General features: G+C 42.0%; 1 protein-coding gene across 1 annotated transcript; it reads right to left on the bottom strand.

The window, feature by feature from the left end:
* Nucleotides 1–8,830: 8,830 nt before the first annotated feature.
* LOC121464693 (CD209 antigen-like protein C) lies at nt 8,831–15,914 on the bottom strand. The gene is made up of 6 exons (XM_041677719.1): nt 15,869–15,914; nt 14,735–14,824; nt 13,143–13,226; nt 11,649–11,800; nt 10,670–10,779; nt 8,831–8,972 (listed from the first exon to the last, which is right to left on the bottom strand). The coding sequence occupies exons 1-6, from the start codon at nt 15,912–15,914 to the stop codon at nt 8,831–8,833; spliced, it is 624 nt and encodes a 207-aa protein (XP_041533653.1).
* Nucleotides 15,915–19,979: the final 4,065 nt, after the last annotated feature.

Below are 19,979 nucleotides of genomic sequence, written 5' to 3'. Positions count from 1 at the left end.
TTTTTGCCCCATTATAGAGGGCCTAGACAGTGGGGTGTCCGGCTGTGTGGGTGGTCACTCACCTCTTGGTCCTTTCTCTAATAACAGGCTGTGTTTCAGAGTTCCAATGAGTTCCTCAAAATTTTAAGGGCATTTTTTCATTTCCTCTTTAATAGCCTCTATCATCTTCATAAAGTTATTTTTAACTTTATTTATTGCTTCATGTGTGTTGAGATGTTCAGGTCTTGCTGGTATAGAAATACTAGTTTCTGGTGGTGCCATGTTTCTCTTTATGTTGTTAAACATGTTTTTACACTGCCATGTGCCTATCTCTTCCTCCAGTGGCTGTGGGTAGGACCTGTGCTTCAGGGTGTTCCTCTTCCTCTATTTAGTGCTGGTGGGACCTGTGACTTAGGTAGTCCCTCCTCCTTTGGATGCAGGTGGGTCTGTGCCTGTGGTGTACACTGATATGGCTCTGGATCTCCTCGAAGTTTAGGCGAGGACAAGGCTTTGTGGTTGCAGATGCAATGGGGGTGGGTGGGGGTGGGGGTATGCTACTCTCAGGTCTCTGGGACTTCATTGGTTTGGGGTGAGTGTGGGATGTACCTGTAGTGGCTAAGACCTAAAGAGTAGGGCCCTCCAGCTGGGGACCCAGATACTCACCTTTCCAATTGGGGATGGGGCCAAGGCTCCTAATCACCCTTTTGCATTCTGAGTTAGCAGTTTCAAAAGCCAAAGATTAGATTAATATTTGTTTAACTTCTGGATCTTATAGCATTCTCTTTACAGCTGAAGTTGATCTTTGTAAAGCTATCAGTGAAACCTTCTTTTGGGACTTGTATAATTTTAGTAAATGAGTCAGTCCTCTTTCATGATTCTTCAACCCTGTATCAAGCATTCAAAGTTGCTATACAGATCCAGGCCAGCTGGCCTTGGTGAGTTCCCAGTAGAACATCCCCATTGTCTCAGTGTGTGGGTGCACCCCTCGCGGTCCTGAGTTCCTTGCTTGTGCTCTCTCTCCATCTGCTCCTGATTTGGACCTTGATATTTCTGTCTGGTGCTCCAATGTGGGTCTCTGTCTCTGTCTCCTTTCATCGCCTGATGAAGGTTAATATTCAGGAGGATGCCTATATGTTTTTCTTTGGGTTCACCTTATTTAGCTTCTCTAGGATCACTAATTATAGGCTCAATGTCCTTTGTTTATGGCTAGAAATCAAATATGAGTGAGTACATCCCATGTTCTTCTTTTTGGATCTGGCTTACCTCACTCAGGATAGTGTTTCTATTTCCATCCATTTGCATGCAAAATTCAAGAAGTCTTTGTTTTTTTACTGCTGAGTAGTACTCTAATATGTAGATATTCCATACTTTCTGAAAAAGCCTGGGATAAAATCGGACTCACTGAATATAGCGGACAATGAGGACTACTGAGAACTCAAGAACAATGGCAATGGGTTTTTGATCCTACTGAACGTACTGGCTTTGTGGGAGCCTAGGCAGTTTGGATGCTCACCTTACTAGACCTGGATGGAGGTGGGGGTTCCTTGGACTTCCCACAGGGCAGGGAACCCTGATTGCTCTTTGGGAGGACGAGGGAGGGGGACTTGATTGGGGGGGGGGGAAGAAATGTGAGGCGGTGGCGGGAAAGAGACAGAAATATTTAATAAATAAATAAATTTTAAAAAAAAGAAAAAGAAAAAAAGAACAAAAAAACCCAAAGTTGCTATACAGCATAGAGCAAGGTGTGATCATCAAATCTAAACTGTCTTTGCAAATCAGCATACTGGCCTTTACTAAGAAGCTGATCTTGGAAAATTTCAATACCTTTAGCCCTACTTCACTGTACTATAATCCTAGCTTCTTTTCTCCACTTTGTTTTCTATTGTAGCTGAGGACCAGCTTCCAATATTGCTGCTGCGAAATCTTTCCTGTCTTGTAGAATATTTCTGTTCTGAGTTGTCCATTAATTTAACATCTGTTTCACAAAGGGCAAATGTATACCATATGAAATGACTGCCTTCTTAAATCTCTTCAAATATAGCATATCTACAGGATCCCAGTAACTTCTGCATAGCCTTGGAAGTACCTATCATCTGGTGGTTGTTTTTGTATGGCAACTAGGTAAATTAAGTTTGATTTTCTAATAACATTGAGCTTTAGTTTCATAAGGCAGTAGTATTATAGGTTCTGCTCTAAATTCATCTGTATGTTCATTAGTAAATCTTTCTAAGGAATGTAGATTATAAGTTAATTTTTCTTATTTGGCACAGATATCAAACCACTCTTTAGGGATAAAATATAAACTACAAAATAATAGTAATAGTAATCAGCAAATGTCAATTCCTGTTAAGTGATTATCTCCTCATTTATTTCTTTCCTTTTGCAAGTCATCCATAGAAACACTATACAGAGTCCTAACTCCCTGCATTGTGATATTTCTGATTCTTAACATGAGAAATATTTTTATTTTTAATATTATTTAACTCTCTCCTAAAGGATTTCCCAAGTGTCTTACTAAATCTGCTTACTTCTCAGTTTATCTGCAACAAGAGCACAGTCATTAGAAGTCCTGGGTTCCTCCCATGATTTCCAAGTGCAAGACTAGTTTCCAGAATCCTGAAAGCAGCAAGTGGCAATACCTACTGATATGAACTCTCCATCCTGCCATGCACTGAATAGCAAATGTTGTTATTCTGTTGGCACAGAGGCAGTGCTTTAAAATGCAGCTATATTGCTCCTGACCTGCTTTCCTGGCAGCAGTCCAACTGCTCAGGCCTCAGCCTGGTTGGAATTCTGTTCTTGCAGGCATTGGCTATGTTTTTTGCTACCAAATAAAGTTGTTAATTAAACCTCAATAATTCTATTTATTCATAAGACAAAAATGCAGCCTACTGAATGGGAAAAGATCTTCACAAACCCCACATCAGACAAAGGATTGATCTCCAAAATATATAAAGAACTCAAGAAATTAGATAGTAAAATTCTAAGTAACCCAATTAAAAAATGGGGTACTGAACTAAACAGAGAATTCTCAACAGAAGAATTTGAAATGGCTAAAAGATACTTAAGGACATGTTCAACTCCTTAGCTATCAGGGAAATGCAAATCAAAACAACTATGAGATACCATCTCATACCTGTCAGAATGGCTAAGATAAAAAATGCTAATAATAGCCTATGCTGGAGAGGATGTGGAGTGAGGGGAACACTCATCTATTGCTGATAGGAATGCAAACTTGTGCAACCTCTTTGGAAATCAGTGTGGCAGTTTCTCAGGAAGTTGGGAATTAACCTACCTCAGGACCCTGCAAGACCACTCTTGGGCATATACCCAGAAGTGGCTCAATTGTAATACAAAGACATTTGTTCAACTATGTTCATAGCAGCGTTTGTAATAGCCAGAACCTGGAAACAACCTAGGTGTCCCTCAATTGAAGAATGGATAAAGAAAGTGTGGCACATCTACATTTTAGAGTACTACTCAGGAGTAAAAAAGTAATGACATCTTGAATTTTGCATGCAAATATATGGAATTAGAAAACACTATCTTGAGTGAGGTAACCCAGAACCCCCAAAATGAATATGGTATGTACTCATTCATAAGTGGATACTAGCTAGCCATAAACAAAGGACATTGATCCTAGAGAAGCTAAGTAATAAGGTGAACCCAAAGAAAAACATATATAGACCCACCTGGAAATTGGAAATAGACGAGATTGCCTGACAAAATTTGGGAGCATGGGGGCAGGGAGTAGAAGAAAAGGGATAAGGGGAGGGTTGAGGAGAACTTGAGGGAATGGGATAGTCAAGATGGAGGAAGGACAGAGATAAGAGCAAGGAAAGAGATATCATGTTCGAGAGAGCCATTATAGTCTATTTTGCTAGATATTAAAATGTCTATACCAGATTACTTCTAAGATCTATTTGCTTGGGGTATCTTTTCCCAACATTTTACCCTGGGGTGATGTCTACCCTTAGTGTTAAGGTTTTTTTCTTGAATACAACATAAGTATTGTCCTGTTTAATCATGCATTCTGTTAGTCTGTGGGTTTTGTTAGGGAGTTGAGATCATTTGTGATGAGAGATATTGATGAACCATATTGTTGATTACTGTTAGTTTTGTGCTGAGTGTGTCTCTTTCTCTGTGTGTTTGTCTCTGTGTGTGTTTTTTCTCTTTTGATTTACTGATCAGAGATTATATATTACAAGTTTCTCCAGTATTATTTAATGATTTCTTCTCTCTATCATTATGATACCAAGCTCTAACTTATTTTTGTGAAAATGGCATATGATATGAGGGTTTCCCTCTGTATGCTGTGATTACCATTAATGAATAAAGAAACTGCTTTGGACCTATAGCAAGGCAGGACTTAGCTAGGTGGGGGAAAAATAAACTGAATGCTGGGAGAAAGGAGGTAGGGTGAGAGAGAAGCCATGTAGTCCCACTGGAGACAGATGCTGGGAACTTTACCAGTTAAGCCACAGCCTCATGGCGATACAAAGATTACTAGAAATGGGTTAAATTAAAATATAAGAGTTAGCCAATAAGAATCTAGAGCGAATGGGCCAAGCAGTGATTTAATTAATACAATTTCTGTGTGGTTATTTTGAGTCTGAGCTGCCAGGTGTCCAGGAAACAAACAAGCAACCTCCTATCACAATAGGCATAACTTCATTCTTCTTGATGATGGACACACACACACACACACACACACACACACACACACACCTATTTTCTAAGTCCATTAATCTCTTGATGGATGTAATCAGGCTCTTCTTACGAGTGAATCACTAAGTATGCATATGTAGATCTATTTTTGCACTCAATTCCATCCCATCAGGTACATACCTCCTGCCATGACGCTGGATCATATGGTTCTTCTACTTTCGATGTTTTGAAGCACCTCTATACTGATTCCACTGTGGCTTTATTAATTTACATTGCCAATAACAGGGTCTGAGAAGAAGAGTCCCCATCTCTTCAGACACGGATACTTCTCTCTTTGCAAAGTTATTGAACACAGACACTGCTTGAATAATATATTTTTAATGGAGTGTCTGGACATCAAATTCTCATATGAATGGAAAGAGCATAAATGGGAACCTCAGCATGCTGAAATTTAAGATGCTTTCCCCCATGAGAGTCTCACAGGCTCACCCCAGGTTAGACAGCTGATACACAACTGTGAGATGTTCACTTTTACTACTGTTCCTCAGTACCCAGAACTGCTTGGGATCACAGATTTTATTGGCCACCTATGTTCCTCACATTCTGAATATACTTTTTTCAAAAAGAGAAATAGGGACCTGGATAGCAGGACTGGCGGAGCAATAGGAGATTCTGTGCATCTGGCATATCATGGCACACATCAGACCATCCATGAATTTCAGGGAGATTTGGTGTTGGCAACATGAAAATAGAGCGCACTGGTGGTAGACTGTTGGAGTGTGTGTGTGTGTGTGTGTGTGTGTGTGTGTGTGTTTGTGTATGTGTGTGTGTGATGGTACATGTGTACTGTACGCCTATGTTTTGAGTGTACATCTGTGTGTGTGTGTTCATGAACAGAGGCCAGAGGACTTCAGTTGTCCTGTTCTTTCATTCTCCATTTTATTCCCTTGATACAGAGTCTCTTATTGATTCTGGAGCTAGAGTGTCAGCCATCAAGGCCCAGTGATTTTCCTGTCTCCCACCCCTACAGGCCTGCAGCCATAACTGTTTTTTTATTGATTTTTATTGAGCTCTACATTTTTCTCTGTTCCCTTCCCTGTCTCTCCCCTCCCTTTCAACCCCCCTCCCCACCTCAAGGTACCCATGCTCCCAATTTACTCAAGAGATCTTGTCTTTTTCTACTTTCTACTTCCCATGTAGATTAGATCTATGTAAGTCTCTCTTAGAGTCCTCATTGTTGTTTAAGTTCTCTGGGATTGTTGTTTGTAGGCTGGTTTCTTTGCTTTATGTTTAAAAACCACCTATGAGTGAGTACATGTGATAATTGTCTTTCTGTATCTGGGTTACCTCACTCAAAATAATGTTTCCTAGCTTCATCCATTTTCCTGAAAAATGTCATATCTGTTTTTGTGTTCGTTTGCTTGCTTGTTTGTTTTTAACATCTGATTTTTAGATTTGAATTCAACTCCTCATTCTGAGACTTCTATGCTGTGATGCACATCAACCTCAAGTAGTAGTTAAAATGATTTCTTTCTCTAGTATATTACCTTTGTGATAAAAATGATTTTTATTAATCAGTAGAAATAAAACTAGGGACCTACTGCCATTTCCAGGCAGGTGGGTTTTTTTTCTTTGTTTGTTTTTTTTTTTTGCTTGTTTTGCTATATATACTAGTGTTGTTGGGGTTTCTGTCCTGCCCGGTTCCTCTAATTGTTAATTCCAAAGAAATCACACAGAAGTCTACATTAGTTATAAACTGATTGGCCCATTAGCCCAGGCTTTTATTAACTCTTACAACTTATATTAGCCCATTATTCTTGTCTATGCTAGCCATGTGGCTTGGTACCTTATTCAGCGAGGCAGTCACATTTTACTTCTTCTGTGTCTGGGCTGGGTCTACATCCTCTCCCCAGAATTCTCCTGTTCTCCTTGACCCACCTGTACTTCTTGTCTGATTGTCCCATATATAATTCCTGCCTGACTGCTGGCCAATCAGCGTTTATTTAAAATATTATTGATTGTCCCGCACCATACTAGTCTATCTTGCTTATGTTAATCTCCATATACCATGGTGGATGATGTGCTGAAAGCACAGATTGGTTCCTAGATGTTCCATAATGCTGTCCGCAGAGTGTAACAGCTGCTACCTTCATCAGATTAAGTGTGACTACTTGAAAAAGACCCTCAACTTCAAGTCTGTTAACTGTTAACATTTTTTTCCTAGATGGAGGGGTTGGGGAAGTTGTTGGGCTCACACCTGTGATTCATGCTTCTAGTCACACCTTTCCATCCTTAGTATGTATTGCTATCCTAACTGCATGTGGCTTCAAGGCCTCAGCAGATGCCAGACAGTGGGAGGGTAACTGGAAAGTAAAAGTCTGTCTATGTAGCTATAGGAAAGCCATTCCCCACGACGGGGAGACTTTCCAGTGGTGCATCTGCTTTAATATCACCCACGTTCCTGAGGATAACCCTTCACCCACACTATATAAGGAATCCCAACACACTTGCTGATCCCCAAAGTTATACTTTTGTGAAGTTGTACTTTAGTTTGTCACTGGTGTCGCACGAGAAGCAGTGGACATTTTTTTCATAGTGTATGAAAAGAATTCTGGGAACACGGGTCCCCAGTTAGATCCTCTTAACAGTGGCAGTAGGATTTCTGAACACAGAGAACCAGCCTCCACAGTTGACACTGTGGTTCCAGGAGAGTCAAGTAATCTGAAAAAGGAACAAAAAGACGCCCAGTGATTTTATTCATAATGTGACAAAAAGAAATAACTTGAGGCCTAAATGGTGAAGAAACTCACTACTTTCTTAATGCCTTCTCTAGTTTATTCCTAGATTTCATGTATGTGAAGCTTGTAAGTGGCTGGAGGGTTTAACTTTCTGAAATGTAGCATGTCTGTTTAAAGAAAACTAAAGCAACTTGGTACATAGGTGAGGATAAACTTCAAGTCTCCAGTTAGAAGGATAAGGATACATATGCTGTAGTTAAGAATGATCCACACAAGCGATAGGAGATAGCCTTATTGCTTATGCTCTCACTATACATCCTTCCTCTCCTAATAAAATACATTAGCATACTTGGGTCCCCCAAGATGAACCTTAGATGGTGATAGCCCTTCCTGTTGCAGGAAGCCAAATGCCCAATATACCTGATTCCTAGTACTGCTTCTCATCTCTTAAGTATTTGATTTGATTGACATACTTTTTTTTGTTTTTTTAGACAGGGTTTCTCTGTAGCTTTGGTGCCTGTCCTGGAACTAGCTCTTGTAGACCAGGCTGGCCCCGAACTCCCAGAGATCCGCCTGCCTCTGCCTCCCGAGTGCTGGGATTAAAGGCGTGCGCCAACACAGTCCGGCTGATTGACATACTTTTCTGCTGCTATGATAAAATACCCAGACAGAAAGTAATATAGGGATGGAAGAGTTTATTTTGGCTTATGGTTCCAAAGAGATAGAGTTCATCATGGTTGCAGAGGCACAGTAACAGGCAGGGAAAACTAAAGCATGGTAGCAGGATCAGGAAGCTGGCTGGTCATATTTCCATCTACACATTGGACACAGAGTGAGAACAGCAAATGAGGTGAAAATGTAAACTCCAAAACCCACCCCTAATGGTATGTTCTCTCTACCGTGGGTCCAATTCCACAGAGTCTTCAAATAGCATCACCTATGGTGGCTCAGCCATTTAAGCCCAGCACTTGGGAGGCAGAGACTTGTGGATTTTTGTGAGTTCAAGTCCAACCTGGTCTACAGATGAGTTCCAGGACAGCCAGGACTGTTATACAGAGAAACCCTGTCCAAGATGAAGAAGGAGGAGGAGGAAGTGGAGGAAGTAGAGAAGGAAATAGTATCACCTACTGGAAACCAAGTGTTCGGACATGCAAGCCTCTGTGGAACATTCTCAGTCAGAAGACCACAAATGGTAATCCAGAATTTTAAACACTGAAAATATGGGTCAGAACCACAGTCTCACCCAAAGGAAACTGTAAGCACAGGAGAGGGCAGAGCAGTGGCTGAGTCATTTGGGGGAAAAATGTGATGAAAAGTAGATTCTAAATCTATAGTTGGCAGTCCAATACCCACAGAAAGGCAGAAGGAATGGAAATGAATGTACTTAAAGTCTGATTAAATGATAAGTAGGTGGGGCATACAATGGCCATGGGGTTGGATAGATTTCACCTAGAGCAGGGAGATGCAGGCTTCTTGCAGATCCAAAATTGCTCTGTGAGACATAAACTATCATTCCATCCATTATCTGAAAAGTTTGCACAGTCTTCATCGCCCATGTTGTTGGGCTCCTTTGGAGACCAATATTTGCTGAAAATGAAAATCCCCAAATAACATGAGCTTCTGTCCAACTCTATGCTGTCAATATTCCTAACTCTGGCGATGCTTTCATATCACATCTGTCCCACGTGCATATGGCAGCCATACCTCACCCAGAACCTAATGGCATGCCTAAGTTACTCATGCGAGAAGCCCTTATTCTGCCAATACAGAATCAAGATACTTCAAATTGTGAAGTTGAGTCAGTTTTATGTCTGGTTTTGCAGAATCAGGTATCAGTTTGAACAACAGGCAAAAAAAAAAAGACTGCTATGCAAATTTGATGCAAAGCAATGATTTTTATAGTCCTTACCGCATTTTTTTTTCTATCTGCTTTATTCCTCACTGGCTAGGTTCTTCAGCAAGAAACAATCTTCCCATTGTCTAGTATTGCTTCCTTCTCAAATTCCCATCCTCCTGAGTCAGGACACACAGTCTTGTGTAACAAATACCCTGGGGGATTTCCACCATCCCTGATACATGGACCTAGTCACAGAGCAACCTCTCTGTAGCTTTCTAACCCTAATATAAACTGAGATCTCCTGACAAGCAAGCGCCAGCTGGGGAAATCAGGAGTCAGTGCCCTCCGCTTACCTGTGATTCATTAATGATCTCTAAGCCTGCCTCATACTGAAAATAGAGGATCATGACATCTCATCACCTACAGACTTTCCAAACTAGCCAAGTTTACAATCTTCCATGTTTTCTTCCATGGACATCAATAGAAAAGCTTTGACCGTCATCCCTCCACCTGTTTCCTTTCGTGTTCTCCCATGGTATGGGGCAACTCCTGTGTAGCTCGCATGACATCATGGATCTTTAAGTATGACAAGTTGTGTTATGAAGGCAAGCACACTCCTAGTTTTAGATTATCCATGAGTAAGTACCCTGCATTCTATCACTCATGGCCTCAGAACACAATCCTCTGAGCAAAACAGTCTCCATTTGCATTGGGTCAGGAGTATCTGCTTGCAAAACCCATCTCAGTTGAGTGGATGGACAGTTTCCATTCCCTTATAGGAGGTGTGGAGAAGGTCATCGGATTATCACCTGAGTTTCCACCCCCACCCCAGTGACCAGAAGCTATTCACACCTCCCTAGTGTGGAGACCCAAAAATGTGAGCCTATTTCCAACTTGACCAAAAGTCAGAGAGTTGGAACTTACCTCTATTCCTTCAAGGTTATTGTTTCTACCTCAAACAAAAATCTAAGGATTCAACTAAGCTTCCAGTTTTAAGGAGATAAAATTAGATTCTTCCCAGGGCGTAGTTTGCCTACAGAATATTTGGTCTAGAATGTGAGCGTGACTTGTTTTGTTCTAGTAACAGAATGTTTAACTATGGATGTAGCCCAAGACCCTCAACTGGTCTGTTCACTGGAACTCCCTCCTGATACTATTCTATGTTTTTCTGTTTTATTATTTTCATGTTTTTGTACTCTTTCCTTATGTTTCTAATTCTTATACCCTTACCCTGGCACGTGGTATTTTTGTTGAGGCTGGTCCTCGACACCTAGGGAAGAAATATTGAATATCTACCACAGATCAGGTGGTAGAAATGAAAAGTCAGTATGAACTTACGTCAGTATTCATCCCAATAAACCAACTCTCAAGTCTAGGAGTCCGAGGGATTGGTAGGAACCACAACAATTTCTTGGAGCATAATTTCACTCCCAGCACGCTGTATTACCTCCATTGCAGTGGTGAACCGTCCATCCATACCCATTTGCCTTCCTTTCTTATGTCTGACAGTCCCATCCATGCATGGCCTTTCTTCTCAGACATCCGCTGCAGGAAGTTCTGCAGGGGAGGAGGAAAAGTCATGACTGGGTTCCATCATTTTCTAATTTTGTCGTTTCAGAATCTCAGCCCATAGTTCTGCTTGCAGTCAGAGCCTTAGCTTCCTACTGCAACAACAAACCCACACATGTGATCAGATACCCACACGCATGCACACACACGTGCACAGGCACAGATAGGAAGAGATCGGTCCAGATCTCATACCAGCTCACTCTGGGACAGAAAATTAAGAAGCAGCATGTGCTGAGACTTGACAGATCCAGATTTTTGACATCTGGCTGCCCTTCATCTCATATGCTTTGCTGAACTAAAATAATGTGACAGGAAACTTGCTCCCAGCTTCCCAAACTTATAAAAGTCTGACTCTGGACATTTCTCTAGGGATTATCTCTTTAGAATAATAAACTTTGTGTGTGTGTGTGTGTGTGTGTGTGTGTGTGTGTGTGTGTGTGTGAAGTTGTGTGTGAGAGAGCATGTGAAGGTGTGTGTAGACAGAGGAAAACTTGTAGGAGTTGGTTCTCTTCCTATCATGTGGGTCTCAGAGATTTAATTCTGGTCTCTGGGCTTGGTAACAACTTTGACCTGCCAAGTCATCCCTACAGGACCCAGATCAGGACTTTGTAAACCTACAGAAGTTCTTGCTATATTAGTCAGCACTCAAAAAGTGTCCCCTTCATATTAAGGATTCCCTAAAGCATTCATCCTTGATACCATTTATATTTAATCTAGGTGTACATTCTTAGACCAGCCCCTCCCTATCCATAGCCACGTTATCTTCCCTTTTCAAGTGTAGTAAAGAAAACGCATCTGAAAATTTCTATCTAGCTAGAGTCATGCCCACACAAGTGCAAAGTCCCGGCTCAACAGACCTGTTCCTTATCATTCTTGATGACAACAAGTTGGGCCCCTACTTCCTGGCAGGCAGTGACAGATTCCATCCACGTCTGCTTAAATGTGGAGAAGAAGTAACAGTTTTCTTGGAAGAAGGTCCAGTCCCAGGGGCAGGGGCGGCACAGGCGGTCTGTTGGAGGGAGGCGAATCAGACTGAACACACAATGGTATCCATGTACATATCAATCCTGCCTTTAAGTCTTCGAGAGTTGGCACCCTCCCTTGAAACTGCACAAGGGGACCACATTCCCCTATCTTTTGTTGTTTTTGTTGCATTCCTGTGTGTGTATGTGCACTGCTCTGTGTGTGTGCAAGTGGAGGTCAGAAGTAGATGTTGGAAGTCTTCCTCCAGTCTCTATTTTTTAAAGTTTTATGCATTTGAAGCAATAAAAATGAAATAAAAAACCACCAGTTTCAGAGAGAAACCTGGGAGAGGTTACAAACAAGGAAAGGGAATTATGTCATTGTAGATTAGCTAAAATTGTTAATGAAAACACTTATCATTTATTTTCAAATATTTGATACATACAGACAATATCCTTGTCGTCTTGCTTTTTAGATTATAGTTTAATTAGAACATCTCTCCCTTCCCTTTCATCCTTTTAAACCCTTCAGTGCATCACTCTCCCCTCTTCTTAAAATTTATGAACTCTAAAATCTGACAGTTATTGCATGAATATCTGTATGCAGTCGATATCTCTTAGTCAAATCCACCCCATTCGCTCCCTTCAGACCACTATCAGAACTGCCCAACCACATATCCTGCCAACTTCACCCTGTTTGTTATTATACTACTAAGTCCAGCTAGTACTGCCAGCCAGTGTGTCATTCCTTCCTTCCTCCCTCCCTTTTCCTCTCTCTCTCTCTCTCCCCACCTCTATGTCTTTCTCTGTCTCTCTGTTTCTGTCTCTCTTTCTCTCTCTCTCTCTTTCTTTCCTCCCTTCCTATCTTACATTTGAGACCAGTTCTTTCATTGAACCAAGACCTCCTTGTTTTGGCCAGGCTACCAAGTGAGCCCTGGAATCTGCCTGTCTCCCCAGCATTCCTTAGTTACAGGTGTGTGCAGCTATACTCAGCTTCTAGGTGAGTGGGAGGGATCCAAAACCAGGTCAAACGATTGTAATGTAAGCACTGGACTCACTGAGATATCTGCCCAGGCAAATCAATTCCCCTCTTAAATCCCTGAGTCTGTTCCCTCCAGGATAACCCAGGAGGCCGTGACCACATCACATAACTACATAGAATAGTTAGCAGGGACTTTAAATGTCACAACAGAGTCAGGAGTCTGGTTCAGTTGATTGTCTTCTGTGTGCACTGCCCCGTGTGTCTAGTGAGTGCTGGCTTTAATGTTACTCTGTGTTCCCAATCAACAGATAGAGAAGCTGAGGGACTGGAGGTCCAGTCTCTAAAGTCACTTCATACCACAAGGAAACCTTGTCATACCCTTGGAGATCCAGTTTCTGGTCACTGACCTAGTCCAGCCTTCAACTGTTCCAGTTCCTGGTGTATGCGTTGCTTTTCCTGCTCCTGCTCCTGGAAGCTATGAACTTCAGAGCCTGTGTCAAAAAGTGAAGATGAAAACATTAAATGGTGATAGATGTAAGAAGAGAGGAAGCTATTGGTTCAGGAAAGGAACTGACGCAAAATCAGCTTTCAGGGATTAGTTCAATCAGAGGTATATAAACTCTGTATATTTTTAGAGGTATATAATCTCAAGACTATAACCAGAATATTAGAAATAAAACACTACTATATGGAAAAAAAAACAATGTAACAGGTAGGCTTCCCTTCACCTTTAAAAGAGTTTCAAGTAAGTGTAAGAGAGCGAGCTTTCATGAAAAGATGGCCGGGCAAGATCACAGCAACCTTCAGGTAAATTCTCCAAATAAAGGAAATATATGACTTTCTTCCACTTCCAGGGAGTCATGGGAAGGGTCACAGCAAAGGATTTGTTCAACATAGCATAGGTGACAAAGAGCACAGAGGAGCCAGGTACCACACACTGGAGGCTGTTAAACCACACACAGATGCTGTTTGCTGTTTAACATTCTGACCCAGAGAAGGAGAGCAATTAGGAGTTAGGTCTGATTGCTTCAGGCTGTGGGGTCCAGCCTTTAGAGTGACCAGAAGCTCCCAGTACTTACCAGGAAGCTCTTTTTTGCAGTTCTTTGTGATTGACATAGACACTCACAATGGCTCAGTGTGCAAAGAATACAATCCTATGGAGATTTCATCACAGCTGGGATATCTCTAACAAACCCTTTCCTGCAAGCTCAGGGATCATCATGGAAGGGGCAGAAAGACTGTAACCGCCAGAGGCAGTGGAGGACCGCTACAAAACTGTATTAACTGTATTTTCTGGACCCGACAGGCTGCTGCTCACACGGATTCACAGTGTTGTGACTGTAACTCAAACCTGCACAAGCTGAGGTAGAAAAGATCCAAAAATAGATAGAGAAGGGACATATGAATCCCTAACCCTGGTGAGTAACTGTCAGCGATGGATGGCTTCTGTGGAAGGGAGAGTCAGTTCTCTTTGGCCCCTAGAGCCTACTAGAGCCTACTCCAGCAGGTGGTCTTACACTCATGTATATGGCTAGCAGAAAATGGATTTGGTAGAGTATGAAAATGAAGGAGCATGAAGTTGGGAAGGAAAAGTGGTGGAGCATAGGGGAAGAATTAGAGGGCAGAGAGGAGGTAGTGGACTTGACCAGAACATTATATTCATGCATGGAATTCTCAAATAATAAAATATAAAGGCAGAGCAGGCCATGGTCTAACTAACATGTACTGGGTACCCAAGAGTATCACACCCAAGTCCCAACATCTTATTTGAAACTCTCTCCTTTGAAGAAGAGGAATTCTGATGCCCAGGGAAGTGTGAACCACAGGGCAAATGGAGTCAGACCATGCCCCTGAATCTACTTCCTTTCTACCAAACAGGAGTTGTGAGAAGACCCATGACTAGTTCCTAAGGTGTGTAAGACCATAGTCACAGCTTCAATGTCACCACCCCCAGGATGAAAAGTTAGAGCAAAAAGCACCAATCTTGAAGCTTCCTGACCTTTGACAAGGAAAGCCGCGAGGAGAGCAGCCAAGAGCACGAGGGAGATGAGCTGCAGTGTAGGGAAGAAAGGATTGCAGTCCCGACACCCTGAGGAAAGAGAGTTGAGTTCTCCATCAGGCCATTGTCCCTAGACACCCTGAACCGGGATAGTCTAGCCCTCTCTTTCCCTTTCTGAACACAGGATTACAGACTCTCGGTCATCATTCTTCCACTGCCTATGCTTTCCTGTCCATCATCTGCCATAGGAGCATCAGATGTCTGTTTCCAGCCTCAGCTGTCACAGGACCCTGCATTTCAATCCTCCAGTTTCAAACTCTCTGGCAACAATAGCGAAGATCCTCACTCCCTACTACTTCGTGAAATAGATCAGCTCCCAGGAGATCAGCTCCCAGGTGCCACTTTCACAGAATCAGGACTACAGACCTCAGCTCTATTTCTTATGACTGGGGCATTCAGTACCCTCTTTTACCCCAAAGGGCTGAGGATTCCTGTTTCCCAGTATACACCTCATCTAAACAGTACTTCACCTCCTAGACTCCACTTTCCCAAGACACAGGAGGTCAGACTCACCCTTCACCCCTTTAAGACCCAAGAATCAACCTCTTCCTCTTTAGGATGTAGTAATATAGCCTCTAATTCTCACTTCTTCAGGACAGACGACTAGACCATCACCTCTGCCTTTGCAGGTTCCAGGATTTCAGGTTCTCAGAATCAATGTTCTTAGGACTTAGGACTCTAGAACCCAGCCTCCACCTCTCCAGACTCCAGGGTCAAATACTGAAGTATTCATGCCCTCAAGAACCATCGTTCCAACTTCACAGCTTCTGTTTCCCAGACATAAGATCATAGACCCACAACCTCCATCTTCCCAGGACCCAGGGATCCACAAATGCCCTGCTCCCAGGACTAAGAACTGCTACTTTTGTCCTCTCCTCAGTACTTCCTAAACCCTTGTCTACTTCAGAAGCTCTTGAAGCCATGAGTAAACTGTAGTTCAACGTTTCTTAGAAATTGCTGGTGCTCAAGCTCCATCACTGAAGGAAGATATCAACTGTCAGAGCCTGGGCAGGCTGAGACCTGAGCTGCCCCTCTCAACTGTTCCCTGAGCTCTGAGCCCTAGGTCAGCCTCACCCAAGGAGCACAGATGTTTCTCTCTCTCTTCGCTGGAGTCGCCCATGGTCACTTCTGTCCAACAATGTGTAGAAATTCTGGGGAGCAGTTTTTCTTTGCCACTCCCTTTTCCTCACCCCTTGAACCTGTTCTCAACCAGGAAGAGAAAAGAGAAGTGGTGACTGTCACCAGATGAGCTGCCGGAAGGCAGCTGAGGATAGGAAAAACATAAGATGAATGGACAAGTTTCAAGGTTTTCAGAGTGATGAGGATGTTTAGAATTCCAGAGTAAAGAGCATCGGTTCCTTCTTAGCATGACCAGACTCTTTGAAGAATTTAACAGAAATATCCCCACCCAGCTATAGTACTCCTGGCAACTACACAAAGGTCTCTCTACCTACTACAGAGGTATCTATGTATTCATCTGTGTTCATTGCTACTGGGCTCACAATAACAAGGAAACAGAAGCAGTCAAGATACCTGTCGACTAATGAATGGAAAGGTAATTGTTTTACACATCCATATATATATATATATATATATATATATATATATATATAATCATTTCCTTTGAATTTCATGTTTATTTTAATGTCTTTTGTGTGAGTATGTTGCCTGTGTATAGTTACATCCTTGGAAATTAGAGATAGTAGATTCTTAGAGCACATGGGCTAGAAAAGCTGGACATCTTGGTGAGACCTGGGTGTGACTGAGAGACCCTGCCTTAGGGAATCAAGCGCAGGAGCAGTCAAGAATGGCTCCCAATATCCACCTCAGGCTGCACATGCACCTGCTCCCCCACATACCAACAGCCCAGACACATGCAAATGTCCTAGGCACACCCTCCTTGTCAGCACACTGAAATGAAAAAAATTAAAGCTTACTAAATAAACTTTGCTGTTTCTCCTGAACTCACACTCTTCCAGGAAACCTAATCTTTACTTTCCCCAGATTTGCTGCCTTATTTTGCCAATGTCCTTATTCATGGCAATTTCTAGTGACTGGCACTAAATTGTCTCTATTTCGATTTGCTTAGTCCTTGTAATGAGAATAACCTAGAATATAGAAACTGACATAGCTGCAGGTTGTTACCCATAGCAGCTGGAGGGGTTCTCTTCATCTTTTAGGGGTCCAACTAAAGGTGAAAACAGGTCCATGACTTTGATGCAAAAAAAAAAAAGGCTTCAGAACAAGATGGTATCCAGCTGAGTTGGAATTCCTTAAAAATGAATGGTGGTTGAACAAGACGACTCAAGGGGTATAGTCTTGTTGTCAAACCTGACCTCAGATTGATCTTGGGACTCACAAGGTGGAAGGAGAAAAGGAACTACCACAAGTTCTTTCCTGACCTTCACACACTATGGCATGTACACACTCACACATATGGAGGCACACACACAAGAAATAAGTGAATGGATGAATGTAGCAAAAATAGAAAAATGTAAATGTGTTCAAGGAAAGTAAAAGGTACACACCCAACAGCTTCTTGAAGATTTTTATCTAAGTGTCTTAACACTGCCTGTAGAACTTTGGAAAATTTTTGGATTTTATTGCTTTTCAGGATTCTTGAGTTTCTTTCATAAAGTTTCTGCCAGCTAACTTATGATTGTGCCTTTTAAAATTGCTTTATTGAGCTATACATTTTTCTCCCCCCTTCTTTTCCCCTTCTACTCTTTCTTTATTTTTATTGCTTTATAAATAATACCATACAAAATTTCCACCTTCTTCCCTTCTCCCATTTCCCTCTCATTCCCCCACTCACACTTCCCTCTCCCCCTCCAGTCCTTCCTAGGTCTGGATGGAGGGGGGAGGGTCTTGGACTTCCCTTTCTACTCTTTTATGATTCTTGTTTCCTTTTTGTTAGTGGCTGAACTTTGTTGACCTTAAGCTAACTGCTGCCTATATTGGCATGACAATCAGGTAGATATGATCACAAGACAGTGATGGAATAGGGGCCTGCTGCTACTTCCGGTGCTTCTGGTCTTCCCTGATGTACATGCACTTCATAGAGCTGGGCTGGAAATCACTCTTTGAAGATGAACCAGAGTTTTCTGCCCTTCAAACACACTCTTTTAAAGTATTAAAATTTGAAATCATAATCTAATTCCATCATTTCTCATTTCCTCCTTTCCCTTCCAAATCCTCCCATAGACTTCTCCTAGATAATTTAAAATTCAGGCCCTCTATTTTTCAATGGTTTTTTTTAAATAAAAATATATCATTTATATGTACATATATTTCTCAATGCATGAATACAACCTTCTCAGTCTGTTTAATGTTACCTGTATGTATGGTTTCAATGATGAAAAGTTGGTCTTGGATAACCAATTGGTGAGCTCTATTGAGACTATTTATTCTGCTCTCAGTATTCATTAGTTGTCTGCAGTACTTTGTTCAGGGTTGAGATCTCATGGTCTTTCCTCAATCCACTTTGGCATGTCTGTAGTTGTTGTATCTGTTCAGCTCACATTTAGGTGGTCATGTTTGTGAGACTTTATGTGTATAACTTCTGACATCACTTGGAGACATAACCTCACAGCAAACTGCCTGTTCCTCTGGCCACTTACAATATTTATGGCCCTCTTTCACAATGTTCCCTGAGCATTAGGTCCAGATTTTTGGCTGTAGATGCATCCTTTAGGACTGGGCTCCACAACCATGCATTTTGGTTAATTGTGGTTTTTTTAATGGTCAGCGTCTATTGCATTGAGAACTTTCCTTGATAAGGGGTAAGAACTACATTATCCGTGGGCATAAGAACAAACACTTGAGTGTAGTTGGGGATTATGATGGTTTAGTAAAGTTTTGGTTATAGTTTTTACTCTAAGATATATGACTTGACTAGTTCTGGGTAGCTGGATAGGTTTCCAATACCAGGCATGATTTATCTCTTTTTAAGGGGTCTCAAGTCCAATTAGGGAACTGTTGGTTGTCAAGGTATTCGTGCCCCTACTGCTCTCTTAGTGTTATCAAGCCATGCTGCTCATTGTGGTGGTTCATAGGCAAAGGGTAAACATTTTTTAAGTGAAAACAGATTCTTTTTTCATACAATACCCCCTGGCCACAGTTTCCCTTCAGTCACTCTTCCCAGGTCCCACTACCTCCTCTCCCCAATCAACTCCCCTTCCATTTCGTCTTCAGAAAAGAGCAGGCCTCCAAGAGATGATAACCAAACATAACAAAACAAGATGCAATAAAACAAGGCAAGAGCCCTCATATTGAAGCTGGACAAGTCAAGTCAATAGAAGGGAAAGTGTACAATAAAAAATTGCAAAAAAGGGGCTTCAGAACAAGGTGGTATCAAGCTGGGTTGGAGTTTCTTAAAAATGAATGGTGTTTGGACAAGATAGCTCAGGGAGTAGAGTTTTGCTGTCAAACCTGGCCTGCAAGGAAAGATTTTCTTTAGCAGTGCCTTAACTCCCAAGCCTTCTCCATAGCTAACCTTCAGTTGTGTCTCTGCTGTACAACCCGTCCTGGTTCAATTTCTGCTGTGTCAAAATACCACAAGACAAGGAGGTTTATGGAAAAGAAGTGCTATGCAGGTTACGGTTCCTGGTTATGGTCCACCATTGTGTGGGACACAAGAATACAGGAGAGTGAAGTAGCTAGTCACATCCACAGTCAAGAGCAGAAAGAGAATGAATATGCACGACTGCTCAGCCACAATGGTACCGCACACAGTGGACTGGATCTTCCCGCACTGGTTAATGTGTCTAATCAAGAAAATCCCCATGGATATACACAGGCCTCCTGATCCAGATTTCCTTAAGACTCTCTTCTTGGGTAATTGTAGATTGTGTCAAGTTGACAATTAAAAGTAGCCATTTCTATGTCATTGATTACTGAGAGACAGAGATCTCGTATCAGTAGCAGACTATAAGTTTCTTTACTATTTTGATGGTAACAGGAATCATATAATAGAAAATCCTGGGCCCCTCACCCACCTGGCCCAGCATCTCTAGCCAGCCAGTAGGAGAGTTTCCTGCAGGAAGATGCTCCAAATCCCCCATCTCATCCATCAGACCCTGCAAACTACAAGTCCCACTCTTCCCCCAAACCTTCCTAATCCCCTATGCCAGTAACCTCAGCAGAACTCTGAAACAAAGCCTGCTACTACACAGAGAAAACCAAA

This window comes from Microtus oregoni, unplaced genomic scaffold, assembly GCF_018167655.1.
Source record: "Microtus oregoni isolate MIOR12 unplaced genomic scaffold, Mior012 000029F_ref0000214, whole genome shotgun sequence".
Lineage (NCBI taxonomy): Eukaryota > Metazoa > Chordata > Mammalia > Rodentia > Cricetidae > Microtus > Microtus oregoni.
The sequence above is the reverse complement of the archived record's forward strand: the minus strand, read 5'-3'. Positions and strand labels throughout refer to the sequence as shown.

Excerpts from the sequence above, each read along its gene's own strand:
- LOC121464693 (XM_041677719.1), bottom strand. The coding sequence starts at position 15,914 with ATGGGCGACTCCAGCGAAGAGAGAGAGAAACATCTGTGCTCCTTGG. Across the intron at positions 13,227-14,734 it reads CGCGGCTTTCCTTGTCAAAG|GCTCTGAAGTTCATAGCTTC; the intron begins GTCAGGAAGCTT and ends TTTTTGACACAG. Across the intron at positions 10,780-11,648 it reads TCAAGAATGATAAGGAACAG|AACTTCCTGCAGCGGATGTC; the intron begins GTCTGTTGAGCC and ends CCTCCCCTGCAG.